Source organism: Nomascus leucogenys, unplaced genomic scaffold (assembly GCF_006542625.1).
Source record: "Nomascus leucogenys isolate Asia unplaced genomic scaffold, Asia_NLE_v1 000461F_481905_qpdss411410sc, whole genome shotgun sequence".
Lineage (NCBI taxonomy): Eukaryota > Metazoa > Chordata > Mammalia > Primates > Hylobatidae > Nomascus > Nomascus leucogenys.
The window spans coordinates 48,132-69,666 of NW_022097361.1; the positions used below are offsets into that span (position 1 = coordinate 48,132).

General features: G+C 38.5%; 1 protein-coding gene across 1 annotated transcript; it reads right to left on the minus strand.

Moving 5' to 3' along the window:
* Window positions 1-1,048: 1,048 nt before the first annotated feature.
* LOC115834244 (solute carrier family 22 member 10) lies at window positions 1,049-16,268 on the minus strand. Its single transcript, XM_030808995.1, has 9 exons — window positions 15,867-16,268; window positions 14,815-14,918; window positions 8,502-8,656; window positions 8,232-8,400; window positions 6,916-7,039; window positions 6,330-6,445; window positions 3,402-3,616; window positions 1,725-1,833; window positions 1,049-1,256 (listed from the first exon to the last, which is right to left on the minus strand). The coding sequence occupies exons 1-9, from the start codon at window positions 16,266-16,268 to the stop codon at window positions 1,049-1,051; spliced, it is 1,602 nt and encodes a 533-aa protein (XP_030664855.1).
* Window positions 16,269-21,535: the final 5,267 nt, after the last annotated feature.

Here is a 21,535-nt window from a genome sequence, read left to right on the forward strand (position 1 = left end):
TAAAAAAAAAAAAAAAAAAAAAAAAAAAAAAAAAAATTCTAGTGTTCTATGGCACAGTAGGGTGACCATAATTAACAATAATGTATTATATATTTCAAAAGAGCTATAAGAAAGGATTTGAATGTTCTCACCACAAAAAGTGATGTAAGTTTATAGATATGCTAATTACCATGATTTCTATGTATCAAAACGTCACACTGTTCCGCATAAATATGCGCAATTATTTTGAGTCAATTAAAAACAAAATAAAAGGCCAAGGCAGGGGGATTGCTTGAGCACAGGAGTTCGAGACCAGCCTGAGCAACATGGTGAAACCCAATCTCTACTAAAAATACAAAAATTTAGCCATATGTAGAGGCGTGCACCAGCTACTCGAGAGGCAGAGGTGGGAGAATCACCTGAGCCCAGGAACTTGAGGCTTCAGTAAGCCGTGATTGCACCACTGCACTCCAGACTGGATGACAGAGGAGACCCCATCTTTAAATATACAAATAAAATAAAACTTAAAAATTAAAATTAAAAATAAAAATACTTTTTCCTAGTTTCTTATTTTCTCTATCCTCAAACCTTCTATTACTCATGGCAGCAAGATTGACTGAATTTCACAGGCAACTAAACAAGAGTTATCTCCTTTATTATCTTTTCAAGGAGGATCTTTAACTCTTTGTGATATTTCTGAACATTCTTCCTTCACTATTTTATTTCCTTCCCCACCATATCCCAAGCTCTATGAATCCAAGAATCATTAAATACCATCATGAGTGTGTGTCTTTCATGAGGAAAAGTAGTATGTGCCATCACAACATAGCTCATTTTTATCTCTTTATCACTAAAACTACCAATGAGGGTGTCTCTGTAATCTAGAGTTGGAATTCAGAATGGATAGAGCTGGCCCTGCTGCTAATGAAAGGCAATGGCCCAAGTGGAAGTAGCTCAGGAAAGGCTAAGCTTTCACAATAATCTCAAGGATACACATGGAGTTTTTCATTTCTTATCACGGATATAGAAATGATATATGCTTCTCACAGGACATGGCTAGAAGATTCACTCACTGATTTTCCACATCCTTGATGGTGTCAGGCAAAGGCAGATTCTTGGTTTCTGGTAAGAGGAAGACAACAAGGCCACCAATGATGGGGAAGATTCCATAAATGATCCATGGCAAAGTGGTAAAAAATACCGTTAAGGTCATCAAGAGGGGAGCCAGTGCTGCTCCAATCCTACTAGCCATTAAATCTATTCCTGAAGCTCTTGCCCTACAGATAAATAATAATACATGATAATCAGAAAAAAATCTACACATGCAATTTGTGACATATTATTTTGACTTGACTGCAGAAGACAATAAAACACAATCATTAGGTACATGGGCAAACAGTTGCTTTTGAGATTTTCTCTATGATTTTCTAGCTGTTTTTAATCAGGTTCAGTGTGAGTTAAGACTCTTTTTCATCATTTTAAATAGACAGTTATGCATTACACCTACCCTGATGAGTGGTCCAAAAGATTAGTGAGATGATGCATTAAAATACTGCCTAGCACAATAGATGGTGCAAAGTCAGCTTGCAATAAACATTGGCCATAATTTTTGTTAGTGTATTATTAGTATTATAAATGATTGCTTTTAAAATAATAAACAAGTCTTAGGTTTATTCCCTCAGTAAGTACTGTTTAGTGGGAAATTCTTATTTTGGGCTCAGGTGGAGCATCTGTATCTCTTATACCTGAGAACAGTGGGGATGAGTTCAATGAAGTGAACAGCAACACTGGAAAAAGTAGCAGAAGAACAGCCGATTCCCAGACATGCCAAAGCCACACGCAGGGTCTGCATTTCTGGCAAAAGGAAGAGACCAGTGAGACTCTTATATCTGGGCTGAAGGAAGCAACATCCACCAAACTTAATTTAAAAACAACATATCGAGTATTTGCATGTTTGAAAAATACTGTAGAAAATTGAATAGTGCCAGAGAACATCCAGAGGTTGATAAGCTGAGAAATTGTCAGCTTAGAATTATCAACATAGGTGGCAAAAAGTGCATAATATTATCTTCATTAATGCAGGAAATCTCTCTGTATATCGAAGATTTTTCAGAGAGGGAGAAGAAACGATGAGTCTAGCTGAAATTTTTTTCTTAATTTTTCTGTCCAGTATTCACTATGCCCATTCTATAGAAGGTAGAACCATCATGTGGACAATTATTGAGGAGTCTGAGACTCAGCACTATACTTGAGAACTTTACAATTAAAGTGCAGAATTTAAAGAGACCAGCATCCTAGATTTCCCAGGGATGAAGGGGTTTTAGTGATGTGAAATTTTTATTGATAAAACCAAGAAAGTCCCAGGTAAATCTGGATAACTCAGTCAATCTAGTACAGATACAGTATTGTCATGGAGTTGGTATTGCACAAGAGACTAATGAAAAAACTCCTTTGTTAGTGGGCAGAGTAGAGAGGCTAGATCCAGAATGATAATAGGCATAAGGAACCAAGAAATGGAACTTCTGCTTGGGGAAAAATAAATTCAGAATTTTGGAAAGCATTAAAAGAAAGTTTCAGAGAAAGTTTTCTGCCTAATATAGAAAGAAAGATAATTATAGATTTATAAGATAGAAAGTGCTCAATGTAAGTCAGGAAATATACATTATTGATAATATTCAGGAAGAGGAATCGAGTTCCCCAATCTATTATGCGGTAAAATACATTCTTGTTTTGGGAAGCAGGGAAGGCATAGTGCCTACTAAGTTTCCCCTAATCATTACATAAAATCATTGTATTAACTTATAAAACAGTCTAACAGGGAGTGAAATAGGCTTTTAATCTGCCTAGTTTATTGTCCCTACCATAGATTCTTTCTCTGCTTGTAAACAAAGGATTTCTATTTCATTAAAGTCAAAAAGGTTTCCCCTAATCAAGGGCTGCAGTCATGGTGACTTAACATCACACCCAAGTGTGGCTACACGGATATCAGTGAGTAGACTGGTCACTGAAGACACAGTAATGAGGAAGAACCTAGACAGAGCCCACACAAAGGAAGCAATAATATCGTGTCCTCAAATGGGATATAATTGCAAGGCCTAGACATGCCATGCTTGTTATCAAAAGTGTAATTAACCAAAGGGCACGTGATCAATTGATCTCCTAGAGAAACTGTCAGGAATGAATGTCACCACTATCCAGCTACTTCCAGAGTTGATGAAGACAGATACACATCTGAGCTGCCCCTGGCTCTTTTCTCAATTATTAGCCAAATTTGTGTTACACGCTCATATTGCTTTGAGGGAATATGTAGCCTTTAAATGGTACCCCTCCTTATTCCCGGTTTTAGGCAAGTGTGGCCAATACAATTCCCGAAGAACAAAGAGAAGACATTTTCTTTCCCCCAAAGTCCAGTCTTCTCTCACCTTTGGGCACAAACGTGTTGGCCAAAATGGAAAGGCCCACCAGGAACATGAACAATATCTGGCTTATTCGACGGCCCATATGATTTAGTGTCAAAAGAGCAAGACATCGAACTATGAGAGCGACAGCTCCATAAAGTACCTGCAACAGGAAAATATTGCTCCCCACATGCTGAAGATTGACCATGGTACCATAAAAAGGTATTGTGTTTGCAAATCTGTGGTGAACAAAATAGAAAAGACACGTCATAAGGTTTAGAGCCTATGTCCAGCAGTCGATTACCATATTGGCCCAGGCAGTCATTGGTCAGTGTTAAGGAATAAAGGCTCGGTACGATTTGTAGAGTACTTTGTTTTAAAGATGGTGATCTTAGAGCTATCATGAATAATTGCATGACATTACATAAGAACAGGACTCCTGTCAGTCATTCTTTTGTCCAAGTTCCCAAGCAGGTAGTTGATAATGACAGGGAAATTTAACCTGAATCAGTCATCAAACTCAATGGTATATAAGAATTGAACACAGAAGAATTAAAGCTTGAAAATTAGGGAAATAATTCCTTTTCTGAGAGCTGTCAGTATGCTGTAAGTGCTCTCTCTCTTCTCCCCAATGCTGCTACTATGAAGAACTTTCCCTTTGCTAGAGAGTAAGGCTCCAAAAAGACTACGTGCCTGGCAGCACTGTCTGGGAGCACAGCGTTCTGGTGCCTGACACAATTCTAAGAAATTTAAGGTGAGAAACAGTGGCTATCTCCTGAGGGGTCAGAGCACAGACGGAGAATATAATGAGTGAATAAGCACACTGTATGGACACAGAGGCAGGGATACACGTGTTTCTCTCATAGACCATCTGTGGGCTCTTTCCAAGTAAGAGCTGACCAGGAGCCATTTTAAGTCAAAAAATAACCATTCAACCACTCTATGTCTTTAATTGCAGAATTTAATCCATTTACATTTAAGGTAATTATCGATAGGTAAGGCCTTAACACTGCCATTTTGTTACTTGTTTTCTACTTGTTTTGTAGACTTTTTACCCCTTTGTTTCAGTTTTACAGTTTTTATTTGTGGTTTTCCCTTGTATCTTTTGGTTCTTTGTGTTTTAATTTTAGCATATCTATGATAGGTTTTTGCTTTGCAGTTACCACAAGCATATAAAAAACATTATATAGTTATAATAAGTTATTTTAAATGATAACACGTTGACACTGATTGCAAAGAAAATAGAAGAAACAAACAAAAAAATCTGGTACAGTTCAATGCAGAGGATGCCTGAGGAGGATGTTTCTCACTAAAGAGGTTCATATCTCATTTCCCAGAGCTAAGAAAATGTGTCAGAACCCAGGCAAACGAATCGACACCAATTTCACCATAGGAAATAAAATCAAAGGTTCTTCAATATACCCAGAAAGCATCTAAGGAGAACTAGTCCACATTAATGATCTATCACACCGAGAAAGAGCTAGCTTTAGACGTTATGGCAGAAGAAACCACCATAGATCATAGCAATTCCAAGCAAGTAAGTCCTTCTCTGACCATTATCTCTACTTTTTTGTCCCACTCTGACTGTCTAGGATTCAGAAGCCAGAGTCTGTAATGTAGTGGATAGGGGAAAAGTGATAAAGCACAATGCAATTAAATGAAGTAGCCACCTATAGGATATGCCTAGGAAGAGGTAAACTGTATAATTTAATAGTACTGTCTTCAGCTTGGAAGTGGACATACACTGTCCTGTAACACTTTTTATAAGTTTTCAAAAATTTAGAATTTAAAATATTTCCTACTGACACTACCGAAGTAAGTACTTACATATCCCCGAGAGACAATGTACAAATTGCCTACAGAAGCCCTTGTGTGAACACCCCCAATTGGAAATAAGTAAAAGTCCACCAACAATGAAGTAGGTAAAGAAATTGTTCTGTATTCATCTATTGGAATACTGAAACACTGGGAAGGAGAACAACCTACTATTACAAGCAACAGCACTGATAAATCTTGAAGGAATAAAGTTGAGGAAAAGGAGCCTGTGACAAACAGAGCCATGTTATCTTTTACATTTTGTAAAGGTCAAAATCAGGCAATAATCCTTCATGGTGATGGAGCCAGAACTGTTCTTAAGTTATTTTTGGCAGGGGCAGTTTTTATCACTGTAGATGACGCACAAGGAGGCCTTCCAAGGTTTTTCTACATCTGGGTGTTGATTACATGTTCTTTTTTCTTTGTTTCTTTTTTTTCTTTTGAGACAGAGTCTCACTCTTTCACCCAGAGTCTCACTCTTTCACTCACCCTGGAGTACAGTGGCACAATCTTGGCTCACTGCAACCTTCACCTCCCAGGTTCAAGCAATTCTTATGCCTCAACCTCCTGAGTAGCTGAGACTACAGCTGCGCACCACCACTCCTGTCTAATTTTTGTATTTTTAGTAGAGACAGGGTTTCACCATGTTGGCCAGGCTGGTCTCGAACTCCTGACCTCAGGTGATCCACCTGCCTCAGCCTCCTAGTGTTGGGATTACAGGCATGAGCCATCACACCTGGCGTGATTACATTTTTTTATGTATCAAAATATTCATGGAGTTGTATACATTCATAATCTGTGCACATTACTAAGATTTGTTTCAAGTAGAGTTGAAAAAATAAAGAAAATTAAACAACACAATTTACCTCAGTATCAATCACCAATGATGAGACTGATAGGATGATAGGGCTGACTCCTCATTGTGTAACCAGTCCATGTGAGTCTACATAACCTTCTGCCTCTCTTCAAATGTAGCAGTTATCTGTGTATTTTCTTCATTTTTTATCTACAAATCAGTCCTACACACACACACACACACACACACACACACATACACTGCTGTTGTAACCTTTGAAATAAGAAAGCGATTCATGTCATCACACTTTAAATGCCCCTCATATACTATACGGAGCCTACCTCAAAAATACCAGGATACAGATCCTTTTACGCATACTGGGGTTGCGGAACAAGTCACACACAGTAGTTTTGGTCTGTGCTGCATCCAGCTCCTCCTGCATGGTGGATCTCACAACCTTCAATAATAAACATGTATCATTTATCAACATCGTCCCAGGCATTGTGGTGAGAACTGGCACTCAGTAGGACAAGAGAAATGTGTTCCCTTTCTCTCGAGTGTGATATATGATATGCAATTACAGAAGTGAAAGTGGTGTGAAGAAAAATGAAGAAGAACATTAAAGGAGCCTCCAGGAAATTATGCAGCAATAAAGACATTTGAAAATAAGGCCCCAAAGGGGTATAGTGTATCCACAAGGATGCATAGGTTGTAGATTCAGATCAGGAAGTGAACTAAAGGAAGAGATAGTTACATAATTCCCAAAGCTGCTTTTATATGAGATGGCCTTGAAAAAATGAGAACCGAGCTTGTGTTCTCAGCTAGCTGCCCTTCTTAGAAGCAGTTAGTCTATCTCAACAAGGAGAAGGCAGATGTCAGCTTATGTCTTCCCTTCAACCCAGTAACCACCTTCCCTTTCCTACTCACCTCTATGTTCAGGGTTTCTTCAGCATTCTTTATTCCATTTGTTTGTGCAACTTTTCTAAGTGCCTTTAAGCCCTCATCTAGTTTATTGGTGATTATCAACCACCGAGCAGATTCCACCAGCCACCTGATAAAAGAAAAACACACAAGTGCAGTCATCTCTGTCTTTCTTATTAGTCATATGATTATTGGCTATGGATGCCTTTTGTCTTCCATTTATTATCCACCACTTGGTTGTATTGAAAACAGAAGTCCTATTTTATTAGACAAATACTAGGAAAATGTGACCATGATCCTGCAGTACACCTTCATGGTTTAGGAACACAGACTTTGGAGACAAATCACTTCTTTGTTTGATCACAGGAAAATTTTCAAAGAAGTCTGTGAAGCTTAAGCTTTAGGGTCCCTACATGCATAAGTTCTTTCCAAAGTTTGGTGTGAGTTCTAGCAAATTTATGTTCATGATATGTATCGTTTAAGAAAAATGAGTCTTCAATTTATGTAAGGTTAAAGCTGCTCGAAGGTTGGAAGTACTTCTGCCACTACCAGCTATGCTGGTAACTTACTATGCAAGTGAGTCACTCATTTACATCTGCTTCAGTTTCCTCATCAATAAAACAAAAACAGCAGTGCCATATTCCTTACTGGGTTGTTATGAAGATGAAATAAGATAATGGAAGAGTCTGACATGGATTATACTCTACTCTCTATCGGAATTCATCTCACTGTGTTAAATATATAGTAATATCTCAATATTCCAGTAATTTCTAACTGAATCTGATGCTTCCCTAGATTGGTTTCAAATGTAGAGATGAAATTAGCCACAAATAAATGTTTGTTAAAATTATCTAATGGAGGAGGAAGTGCTGAACACATGCTATAAATCACTCAGTCTGCCCAACTTTTAGTACTGGTGAAACGGTCCTGCACTATTGTCAAAGAGTTATATGAATACACTTGTGGTTTCTTCCAATTTCACCTATAAAAGTGAAAAGCATTATACATATCACCATAACTTGATTTATTTCAAGGCAAAAATGAATCAAAGATATTCTTTTTGAAACATCTGAATCTATATGTTTGGTAAAAAAAAGATGGAATCATTCTATATCTACAATAAAAGTTTTTCCAATTTTATGTCAGCACTCCCAGGCAGAAGAGCCATTGCTATTTACCATTGTTTCTCAAGCTGCACAGAGTGAATAGATGAGAGCATGGGTCTAGGTACAGAAGTGGGAATAAGAAAATCAATATGTTCTTATTCAATATTCATTTTCATCCCAGGACCCCAAAGACAAAGAGAGAGAGAAAGCTCCTACCTTGAAAGAAGAAAGAAGACAAAGAAAGGTACAGACACCACCACGTGCAGGGTTTGCCAATCTCGGAAGACATAAGCCAAGCCTCCCAGTATTATCTGTCCAGTACTAAGGGCACCAGATGACAATATTACTACCAGGGCTTTAGAGTTGGGCCTTATCCACTCAGTAACTGAAAGAAAACCCATATAGCATTTAAGGTCAAATAGAGATGAAATTTCAAGTTCAAATTCAAGGCTCATAAAATAGAGAAGATCACAATTATTGACTTACTGAGCAAAGAATTATTTGATATAATGATCATGGAAGAAAAACCTGCCAAGAAGCGTAGCACACAGTAAACAGGGAAGGTGGGAGCGAAGGCAGCACAGGTGTCAGTGATGGCAAGCTGGAGGAAACACCATCTGAGAATCAATCTTCGCCCAAACCTGAGAAACAGAGAGTCATGTTAGATTATGACAGCAATAATAATTTATGGTAAAAACTTAAGAAAATGAAAGCTCACTCTAAAATTTGATAATATTTTAACAAATTATTTTGTGTACTTTAAATCCTGAAAGATCAAGAGCTAAATTGACACAGAAATATCCTCAGAAGTAACCCTCCCTGTTTATAATATACACTAACAATATCAAAATCAAAACTTCATCATTTAATAATAAGGCCTCTGATACCAACAGATACTGTATAAAAGAAGCTACAATGTTGGAAATTGTAATATGTAATAAGTATCTACTACATTGACATATGAATCCAGCATAGTAGAGAGTCTACATTAGTATATGAAATACAAGAGAGCTAAATATGTATTTGGGTCTCTAAGACCATGCAGGCCAAGGCTAAACTTATGTATAAGATACATCAGTGGAGCAATGCATCAAAGTTTCTGTTGGGTTGCCTAAGAGGCTCTCATAAAGAAACTTGGACTCCTATTGTTGATCTGGGTTTATAGGCCTCTGTGTTCCATCTAGAACAAAATATAGGAGAGCCACAACCCAGACAGAGAAAGTACAGAAACTTCTCACTGGAAAAAATATGTAGAAAGAAGAGTGAAGAGAGAGAGAAGGTGAAGGCCAAAAAGGGAAAGGAAATTTGGCATTTTACAGGATGTTTGTAAAGACAGGTCTTAAAGGAGACAACTTGGACTAAATGGGGTGTGCTTATTGTATATGCCCAGTAATATTAACAAACAAAGTTTTGGGTTGGGAACTGTTCTACATTTGAAATGGAACTCTAAATATATTTAAATAGTATCTAGAGGAGTGATATCAGCAAGATAGCTAAGTAGAGACTCCTGACACTCATTCCCCCCAACCCACACACTAATGAGGAAAAAACTAAGGCAACAAATAAACAGGTAAGATTTCACTAGAATGTGGAAGGGAGAGCACTGGAATGCAGCGAGGGGGTGGAGACACATCTGTGGTGATTGGAAGTCCAGGAGGCAGCATGGAGGTGCCCAGCCTCTGTAGCCACATCTTTCCCATCTGGATCAGATCTACCTGGAGTCATGAGGAATTTCTCATTGTGGGGAAAAGTTAAGCAGAAGAACCCACCAGTCTCCATTGCCACCACAAACAGCAACAGTTCTTACCATAGGAGAATTTCACAGTCTGCACAAGTCCTGAGTCCAAAAGAGAGCTGCTGAAAATTTACCCAACTGCATTGCCCAGATTAGAAGCACAAAGTTTGTATTCCCCAGGTCACGCCTATCCCTCATGAGTCAAGCTGTTGCAGCATGGCACCATCTTGAGACCAGAGCCACCTCTGGAGTGCATCCTGCCCTGGGGGCCAGTAGCCACCGCACCTCTCCAGCACTGGAACTCTATCTTCATTCCATGAAGCCCACATCAGTGACTGAACACCACAACCCCAGCAGTGCAGAGCCTGGGCTCAGAATCAGTGGTGACTCTGGTCCTACAAAGCAGAGAAACCAATCCCACCACCCTCATTTTCATCTGGAAAAGCAATCTGGCAATTCTGCCCAGGGTGAACCCACTGTTGAGCCAGCTAAACTGCGCATGCCCTTCCCAAGGGGGAAAGGCCCTGAAACTCTATGCAACTAACAGCCTTCCAGCCAGGAAAGCCTGCTCCTATGCACCTCTTTCTAGAACCTGAGAACAGCTCCATGATGCCCCACCCCCTGCAGACAAGCCCTGGTATGCCCAGTGGCCCTGCACCTGCAATCAGGATGTCAGAACAACTGAAAGCTTCCCTGGCACTCACACCTCCAGGCTGGCTGAGTAGCTGTGTGCCCATGTCCTGGGTCTGAGAAAACATTCCTACAGGACATCCTTGGACAGCAAGCCCCCAGGCTGAAGTGATACCATTGGTGCTGCTATGAGCTGATGTCCTGGGCCAGAAACACCCTTTAGGCCACACCCAGCAACATGCCCCAGGCCAGCTGAGCTTTGTGCACCTATGTTTCTGGGCCCAAGAAATAGCTCTGCAGGCCACTCCTGGCCAGCTAGCTCCAAGGCTGGTAAGTGGCCAAGACAGCAGCCATAAGCTCATGTCTCAGACCACAGGAACAGCCCTGTGGGTCACCCCCAGCAGACACACCCAAGGTCAGCCAAGCAGGCAGGCATGACCCCAGGCTGGCTGAGTAGATTTGTGCATGGATTCCAGCCCTGAGAAACAGTTCTGGGCCCCCATCTAGAAGACATACACCCAGGTAAGCTGAGAAGTCATGCAAACAGATTCCAAGCCTAAGAAAGAGCCCAGTGATCCACTCTTGGCAAATACAACTTGAAGCCAGCCAAGAAACTGTGTATCTGTGTCCCACGTCTGACAAACAGCCCTGTGGGGACTACTGGCAGGCTGCCACCAGCCTGGCAGAGCAACCTTATGTATGTGCTCCTGGCCAGAGTAATAGCACCATAAGTCTAACTTGGCTTAACTTGGCCAAACCACCACGTGCATGCATGCACCCTAGACCTGAGAAACAGCCTGGCAAGCCGACCCCCAGCAAAGCCTTACCACTACCATAACCAACTCTTGCAGCCTATGCCACTAAACACTAGCACATGTCACTAGCCTAGGTTAAAGCTGAAGAAACTACACAGAAACTATACTACTGTGCCCACCTAGAACCAAAGCCTGACACACCCCATAAAACTGACGATACAAGACCCATTCATACAAACAAGCCTTTCCTTATGAAATCTCTTCATAAAATTGTAAGAAGCAACCTTTCCACTCATCCAAAGAATCAATGTAGAGACAAATCAAAACATTGCAAAGAAAGAAATTTGACACATTTAAAGGATCACAATAATTTTCCTGTAACCGCCCCAATTATAGAGAAATATACAAAATGCCAGAAAATGAATTCAAAATAACAATATTAAGAAAACTCAGTGAGATACAAGAAACTATAGACAATTCAATATAATTACAAAAACAATACATTGTTTGAATGAAAAATTTAACAAAGACATAGATAGAAAAAAGAACCAAACAGAAATCCTACAGTTGAATATTCAATGAATGAAGTAAAAAAAAAATGCAACTGACAGCTTTAACCATAGACTGAACAAGCAGAAGTAATTTCTGAGCTTAAAGACAGTTTGCTAAAAATAATAGAGGCAGATGAAAGAAAAAAGAATTACAAAGAATGAAGAAAGCCTACAGAATGTATAAACACCAGTAAGTGAATAAATATTGCATTATGAGAATTCTAGAAGAAGGAAGGATATATAGAAAATTATATTTTATGATATTTTATGATATGATAGCTGAAAATTTCCCAAGTCTTGTGATAAGGATGCATATCTTGGCTACAAGAAGCTCAAAGAATGCCAAATAGCATCAACTCAAACAGGTCCCTAGCAGGCACATTATAGTCAAATTTTCAAAAAAGCAAAGATAAAGAAAAATACTAAAAGCCACAAGAAGAAAGCATTGAGTCACATATAAAGGAATTCCTACTAGAACTAACAGCAAATTCTGAGTGGAAACCTTGGAGGCAGGAGAAAATTAGATAATATATCCAAAGTCCTGAAAGAAAAATTGCCAGAAAAGAATATTATACCCAGAAAAATTCTTTATGCTTCAGAATGAAAGAACTATAAAATCTTTCACAGACAAGCAAAACTAAAGGAATTACCATCACAGAAACAGCAAAAACATTCTCCAGGGAGTCTTACATCTTGAAGTAGTGAGATGGCAGTTACCATAATGAAAGCAAATAAAACTATAAATACTAGGAGAACAATAAATGATAAAAACAGAAAGAGGAATCAAATCTAATCACCTCAGAAAAACACCAACAAGCCTATCAACCAAAATATAATAAATAAATAAATATAATAAATTGGAAAACACCCAGCACCAAACCAGAATCACAGCTGAATTCTACTAGAAGTACAAAGAAGATCTGGCAACATCCCTGCTTGAAACTATTCCAAAAAATTAAGGAGGAGGGACCTCCCTAACTCATTCTATTAGGCCAGCTTCATCCTGATACCAAAACCTGGCAGAATTACAAAAACAACAACAACAAAAAAAACCACAAAAACTTCAAGCCAATATCTTTGGTGAATATCAATGCAAAAAATCCTCAACAAAATACTGGCAAACCAAATCCCGCAGCATATCAGAAAATTGTCCACCATGATTAAGTATGCTTTATCCCTGGGATGCAAGGTGGGTTCAATATTTGTAAATAAATATATGTGATTCATCACATAAACTCAACTAAAGACAAAGGACCACATAATTATCTAAATAAATGAAGAAAAGGCTTTTGATAAAATTCAACAACGTTCATGTTAAAAACTTTCAATAAAGTAGGTATTGAAGGAACATGCCTCAAAAGAGCAAGATCCATGTATGACAAACCCACAACCAACATCTTATTGAATAAGCAACATCTTATTGTAACTGGCACAAGGACACCACTCCAATTCAGCACAGTATTGGAAGTCCTAACTAGGGCAATCAAGCAGGAGTAAGAAATAAAGAGCATCCAAATAGAAGAGAGGAAGTCCAAATTATCCCTGTTTGCAGATGATATGATACTGTATCTATAAAACCCCATAGTCTCAGCCCAAAAGCTTTTTAAGCTGATAAACAACTTCAGCAGTCTCAGGATAGAATATCAACGTGCAAAAAAATTGCTAAATTCTTATACACCAATAACAGTCAAGCTGAGAGCCAAATAAGGAATGCCAATCCCATTCGCAATTGCCACAAAAGAATAAAATACCTAGGAATACAGCTAACTAGGGAGGTGAAAGATCTCTACAAGGAGAATACAAAACACTACTCAAAAAAAAATCAAAGATGACACACAAAAAAATGGAAAAGCATTCCATGCTCATAGGTAGAAAGAGTCCATGTTATAAAAAGCTATTTACTGCCCTGATATGATTTGGCTGTTCCCCACCCAAAATCTCATCTTGAATTGTAGTCCCATAAATCCCCATTTTATGAGAGGCCGTGGTGAGAGGTATTGAATCATGAAGGCATTACTTCCATGCTGGTTTCACTATAGTGAGTGATTCTCATGAGATCTGATAGTTTTATAAGGGCTTTTACCCCCTTCACCCTCCACTTCTCTTTCCTGCGCACCATGTGAAGAAGAATTGTTTACTTCTCCTTCCACCATGATTGTAAGTTTCCTGAGGTCTCCCCAGTCATGCTGAACTGTGAGTCAATTAAACCTCTTTTCTTTATAAATTACCCAGCCTCAGGCAGTTTTCACAGCAGGGCAACAGTGGACTAATACATGCCCAAAGCAATTTATAGATTTAATACTATTCCTATTAAACTACCATTGAGATTCTTCACAGAACTGAAAACTATTATTTTAAAATTCATATTGTTATGGTTTGGCTCTGTGTCCCCAACCAAATCTCACATTGAATTGTAATAATCCCCATGTGTCATGGGAGGAAGCCAGTGGGAGGTAATTGAATCATGGGGGCTGGTTTTTCCCGTGATGTTCTCCTGGTAGTGAGTAAGTCTCATGAGATCTGATGGTTTTATAAAGGGGAGTTCCCCTGCACATGCTTTCTTGTCTGCCACCATTCAAGACATGAATTTGCTCCTCATTCACCTTCCACCAAAATTGTGAGGCCTCCCAAGCCATGTGGAACTGTGAGTTGATTAAACCTCTCTCCTTTATAAATTACCCAGTCTCAGGCATGTCTTTATTAGCAGCATGAGAACAGACTAATACACCTACTCATTACAGTGGGGTAATTATGATAATGACAACCAGGCTGGGAGCCCACAAGCATTTAGCTCACAGAGTCCAGGAGGGACTTAACACAATATCCCTAGCCAAGGTCTACACACCATTTCATATATTTGTATTTTCAAGGAGGCTGAATTCTCTATCTTGATATTTGTGTATTCAGTATCCTATACAGAGACGCTGTTCAGAGATCTCTGTGGCAACAAAATGGCACTCACTAAACTCACTGTAATTCATTTCTGTATCTAGCTCTCTGGGGAACAAAGCAGCACCAACAGTGTAAATTGCATATTATAACTCAATAACACTTCTTTGTGAAAGAATTAATTGTAAGCTGATAAAAACACTGCAGAGTAACAATAACCGTGATCTGGAGACACTCACCTGTCTGAGAAATGGCCACCTATGATGCCTCCCACCAGCATTCCAGTCAGAAGTAGGAACTGAACCACTGATTTCAGTGACTGATAATCACATACCAGGTCCCACTGGAAGAGAAGGAAGCCAATACAGCATAGCTTCACAGCAGCTTTTGACTTCTCATTGTTCACTTGCTGCAACAGCTTTCAGTGGACACATTCTCTAGCCTCTTTTTACTACATTTTCTTACCTATACCATTCAAGTCTTGGCTTAAGCATGGATTTCTCTGGAAATCCTCACCCAAAACCTTCCAGGTTATGTTAATATCTGTTTTTATATTCATTCAGCTCTGCATACCTCAGTGGTTCTCAATTTTTGCCACACATTAAGGAGATTTTTTAAACCATTGATGCTAGTATGAAATCCACTCTGATTTGCTTCTGTAACATGTAGCCAAAGCAGGCAGATTTTTAAAATAACACAGATGTTTCCAATTTGCAACTTAGGCTGAGAACAAGTGACCAAGAAGAATATTTTTCTAATCATTAGTCTTCTCTTCAAGCTAGTTTTGTGATAGATGTATTTATATCTAGTTGGTTGAGTTCATTGCCTCAAATTCAATGTAGGTGCCTGACAGTTAAAAAATAAGTACCCAGGCATGGTGGCTCACATCTGCAATCCCAGCACTTTTTGGTGGATCACCTGAGGTCAGGAGTTTGAGACCTGTCTGGCCAACATGGTGAAACCCTGTCTCTACTAAAAATACAAAGAAAAAAAATTAGCTGAGTATCGTGGTGCATGTCTGTAATCCCAGCTACTTCAGAGGCTTGGGCAGGAGAATTGCTTGAACCTCGGAGGTGGAGGTTGCAGTGAGCTGAGATCTCACCATTGCACTCCAGCCTGGGCAACAAGAGTCAAACTCTATCTCAAAAAAAAAAAAAGCAATCACTATTTGCCAAAAGAGTGGCTGAGCACTGACTACGGTATCTACACAATAACTAGAGGCTTAAAGCATGTTTATGTTCTTCTAAACACCTAGATTGTGTATCCAGAACAGGTTAACAGGACCCTTTACCTTAGTCACAATGGTCGAAGGGAAGTAGCTTTGGTCATATACCCAGCCATCCACACAGGGTTCTGTGTCGGCCTCACTTGTGTTGTGGATAGTCCCATTCAGGTGAAGAAGCTGCCACTGGGGATGGACGAAGCGACGACACTTCTCTGGCCTCAGGTTTGAGTCTAGTGGGATGGAGATTCTCAGGAGGGCATCTTCACTAAGGATTCCAGTTTCATTATCAGATCCAGTATTATTGTCCAGGATGTGGACCCAGCAACGATGACCAGGAATGGCTGCAGCAAAGTTCTCCAGCAGTATATGAGGGATTAATACCATGAGAGAGGGAAGAATAAAAACCAGATGAAGGATCTGAAATCTCCCAAGGCCTCCAACTTGACTCAAGAGCTCCTCAAAGGCCATTGATTGTGAAAACGTGACCCCCAAGAGGAGGCACAATTGCTTTATGGAGATAAGTTCAAAGGGAGAAAATATTTCCTTTTATTAATTCAAATTAAGCTTGTATTGATCCTTGCATCAATTTCTCATCCATGGGCCTGGACTCACCAGTGCAATAGAGCCGTAGTGGAAACAGCTTCCTCAGTTCTTTTGTGATCAGAAGGTAGATGTCATTTTGTAGTCAAAGAGATCATTATTTCACAGAGATACTTCTACCTGTTGACGATAAAATCCGTTTAAAGGTTTACTCTCTAAATATGTTTGTCTTCAAGTGACTCATGAAATTTACATTGGACTTTGGCATGTACATGTTCTCTAAATAAGCTAAAAGAAATCGGTTAAACAGTGTTGTTATTTCTAGGAAGTGAAATTTGAGAGACACAAAAGTAAACTGCTTTATAATTTTTCCATGAAAAGAACAGAAAGTCAGGGTTTTTCTCCTTTAGTACTGAATTTAGGTTAAAATGATGAATAAATGAAAATCCCTATTACCATGTTTTGCTTTTTAAAGCAAATTGGAATGTGATGCCATTACTATCTTTTGTTAACTGATATTATGCTTCAGGTTAAATCACATGAGGAACTCAGATAAATTTAAATTATATGAAATATAAATAGAGGAGAAAGGCAGTGTTCAGCTCATATAGGAGTTTATTTCCTTGGGCTTATTTATTCATTTATATATAGCACATTGGAGGATCTTTTCCATGCTAGTTTCAGGAATCCAGATAAATTACTTATTTTATTGTTATAAACTATGCCTCTATCTCTAGTGATGCTCCTCATTTTGAATTATATATTTTTTAACATTAACATGGCTATGCCAGGTTTCTTATAGTTTGCATGATATAACTTTCCCACCTTTTAGATTTTTAAGTGAAATGTTTTTTGAGATTATTATAGATTTACATGCAGTTGCAAGAAATAACACAAGGAGTAATCATATACTCATCACCCTGTTTCCTCTAATAGTAATATTTTACAAAACTGTAGTATAATATCATATCAACATCAAGATGCTAGTATTATACAATGTATTATAATACCAGGATCTTGATACTGATACAACCTACTGATTTTATTAATATTTCCCCAGTCGGTTTATCTGTATCTGTGTGGTGTAGGCATATAGTACTATACAATTTTATGTGTGTAATTTAGTGTGCCCATCATCACAATCAAGATAGTGAACAGTTACATCACAGATATCCCTCCTTCTAGGAGAATAATATGGTATATATCCTTCTCAGGTTGGCTTTTTTAAAAATCAGAAACTCTACAGATATATCATCTAAGTTGCTGTATATATTAATACTTTGTTCCTTTTTACTGCTGAATATTATTCCATAGAATGTATATATAATTGTTTGGCTTTTTTAAAATCAATGTTATTGTGCATATTTAAGATAAGCAACATGATGTTATAAGATATATATATGTGTATATATATATATAAAGATATATAGAGATATATAAAATGCTAACTATAGTGGAACCAATTAACCTATCTATCATCTCACCAATGGGAAAAGTTACCCATTCCCCCTTTGGCAAAAGCACATATAATCTATTCATTTATCAAAAACACAATATACTGTTATTAATTACCGTTCTCCTGTTGTACATGAGATTCTTCAACTTGTTCATCCTACATATAGGCTACTTTGTATCCTTTGACTTATATCTCCCCACTTCTTCCCACCCCTCACACCCCAGCCCTTGTAAACACCATTCCATTCCCTATCTCTACCTACCTGACCATACTTGACCTTATTATTATTATTATTTTTATTATTATACTTTAAGTCTGGGATACATGTGCAGAACGTGCAGGTTTGTTACGTAGCTATACATGTGCCATGGTGATTTGCTACACCCATCAACCCATCATCTACATTAGGTATTTCTCCTAATGCTATCCCTCCCCTAAGCCTCCCACCCCCAGACAGGCCCAGTGTGTGATATTCCCCTCCCTGCGCCCATGTGTTCTTACTGTTCAACTCCCACTTATGAGTGAGAACATGCAGTGTTTGGGGTTTCTGTTCTTGTGTTAGTTTGCTGAGAATGATGGTCTCCAGCTTCATCCATGTCCCTGCAAAGGACACGAACTCATCTTTTTATGGCTGCATAGTATTCCATGTTGTTTATGTGCCACATTTTCTTTATCCAGTCTATCACTGATGGGCATTTGGGTTGGTTCCAAGTCTTTGCTATTGTGAATGGTGCCACAATAAACATATGTGTGCATGTGTCATTATAGTAGAATGATTTATAATCCTTTGGGTATATACCCAGTAACAGGATTGCTGGGTCAAATGGTATTTCTAGTTCTAGATCCTTGAGGAGTCACCACACTGTCTTCCACAATGGTTGAACTAATTTACACTCCCACCAACATGTAAAAGCATTCCTACTTCTCCACATCCTCTTCAACATCTGATGTTTCCTGACTTTTTTTTTTTTTTTATACTTTAGGTTTTAGGGTACATGTGCACAATGTGCAGGTTTGTTACATATGTATACATGTGCCATGTTGTTTTGCTGCACCCATTAACTCATCATTTAGCATTAGGTATATCTCCTAATGCTGTCCCTCCCCCCTCCCCCCACCCCACAACAGTCCCCCAAGTGTGATGTTCCCTTCCTGTGTCCATGAGTTCTCATTGTTTCAATTCCCACCTATGACTGAGAACATGTGGGGTTTGGTTTTTTGTCCTTCGCGATAGTTTACTGAGAATGATGCTTTCCAGTTTCAGCCATGTCCCTACAAAGGACATGAACTCATCATTTTTATGGCTGCATAGTATTCCATGGTGTATATATGCCACATTTTCTTAATCCAGTCTATCATTGTTGGACATTTGGTTGGTTCCAAGTCTTTGCTATTGTGAATAGTGCCACAATAAACATACGTGTGCATGTGTCTTTATAGCAGCATGATTTATAGTCCTTTGGGTATATACCCAGTAATGGATGGCTGAGTCAAATGGTATTTCTAGTTCTAGATCCCTGAGGAATCACCACACTGACTTCCACAATGGTTGAACTAGTTTACAGTCCCACCAACAGTGTAAAAGTGTTCCTATTTCTCCACATCCTCTCCAGCATCTGTTGTTTCCTGACTTTTTAATGATGGCCATTCTAACTGGTATGAGATGGTATCTCACTGTGGTTTTCATTTGCATTTCTCTGATGGCCAGTGATGATGAGCATTTCTTCATGTGTTTTTTGGCTGCATAAATGTCTTCTTTTTGAGAAGTGTCTGTTGATGTCCTTTGCTCACTTTTTGATGGGGTTGTTTGTTTTTTTCTTGTAAATTTGTTTGAGTTCATTGTAGATTCTGGATATTAGCCCTATGTCAGGTGAGTAGGTTGTGAAAATTTTCTCCCATTCTGTAGGTTGCCTGTTCACTCTGATGGTAGTTTCTTTTTGCTGTGCAGAAGCTCTTTAGTTTAATTAGATCCCATTTGTCAATTATGGCTTTTGTTGCCATTGCTTTTGGTGTTTTAGACATGAAGTCCTTGCCCACGCCTATGTCCTGAATGGTAATTGCCTAGGTTTTCTTGTAGGATTTTAATCGTTTTAGGTCTAACATTTAAGTCTTTAATCCATCTTGAATTAATTTTTGTATAAGGTGTAAGGAAGGGATCCAGTTTCAGCTTTTCTACATATGGCTAGCCAGTTTTTCCCAGCACCATTTATTAAATAGGGAATCCTTTCCCCATTGCTTGTTTTTGTCAGGTTTGTCAAAGATCAGATAGTTGTAGATATGCAGCATCATTTCTGAGGACTCTGTTCTGTTCCATTGATTTATGTCTCTGTTGTGGTACCAGTACCATGCTGTTTTGGTTACTGTAGCCTTGTAGTATAGTTTGAAGTCAGGTAGCGTAAATGCTCCAGCTTTGTTCTTTTGGCTTAGGATTGACTTGGCAATGCAGGCTTCTTTTTTGGTTCCATAATGAACTTTAAAGTAAGTTTTTTCCAATTCTGTGAAGAAAGTCATTCGTAGCTTGATGGGGATGGCATTGAATCTATAAATGACCTTGGGCAGTATGGCCATTTTTCTCGATATTGATTCTTCCAACCCATGAGCATGGAATGTTCTTCCATTTGTTTGTATCCTCTTTTATTTCATTGAGCAGTGGTTTGTAGTTCTCCTTGAAGAGGTTTCCTGACTTTTTAATGATCTCCGTTCTAACAGGCATGAGATGGTATCTCATTGTCTTTGTGATTTGCATTTACCTAATGACCAGTGATGATGAGCTTTTTTTTCATGTTTGTTGGCTACATAAATGTCTTCTTTTGGGAAGTGTCTGTTCATATCCTTTGCCCACTTTTTGATGGGGTTGTTTTTTTTTTCTTGTAAATTTGTTAAAGTTCTTTATAGATTCTGGATATTAGCCCTTTGTTAGATGAGTAGATTGCAAAAATTTTCTCCATTCTGTAGGTTGCCTGTTCACTCTGATGATAATTTCCTTTGCTATGCAGAAGCTCTTTAGTTTAATTAGATCCCATTTGTCAATTTTGGCTTTTGTTGCCATTGCTTTTGGTGTTTTAGTTATGAAGTCTTTGTCCATGCCTATGTCCAGAATGGTATTGCTTAGGTTTTCTTCTAGGGTTTTTATGGTTTTAGGTTTTATGTTAAAGTCTTTAATTCATCTTGAGTTAATTTTTGTATAAGGTGTAAGGAAGGGGTCCAGTTTTCAGTTTTCTGCATATGGCTAGCCAGTTTTCCCAACATTATTAAATAGGGAATCCTTTCCCCATTGCTTGTTTTTGTCAGAGTTGTCAAAAGTCAGATAGTTGTAGATGTGTGGCATTATTTCTGAGGCCTCTGTTCTATTTCACTGGTCTATATATCTGTTTTGGTACCAGTACCATGCTGTTTTGGTTACTGTAGCCTTGTAGTATAGTTTGAAGTCAGGTAGCATGATGCCTCCAGGTTTGTTCTTTTTGCTTATGATTGTCTTGGCTATGCAGGCTGTTTGTTGGCTCCATATGAAATTTAAAGTAATTTTTTTCAGTTCTGTGAAGAAAGCCAATGGTAGCTTGATGGAGATAGTATTGAATCTATAAATTACTTTGGGCAGTATGGCCATTTTCACAATATTGTTTCTTCCTATCCATGAGCATGGAATGCTTTTCAATTTGTTTGTATACTCTCTTATTTTCTTGAGCAGTGGTTTTCTGTTCTCCTTGAAGAGGTCATTCCATCCCTTGTAAGTTGGATT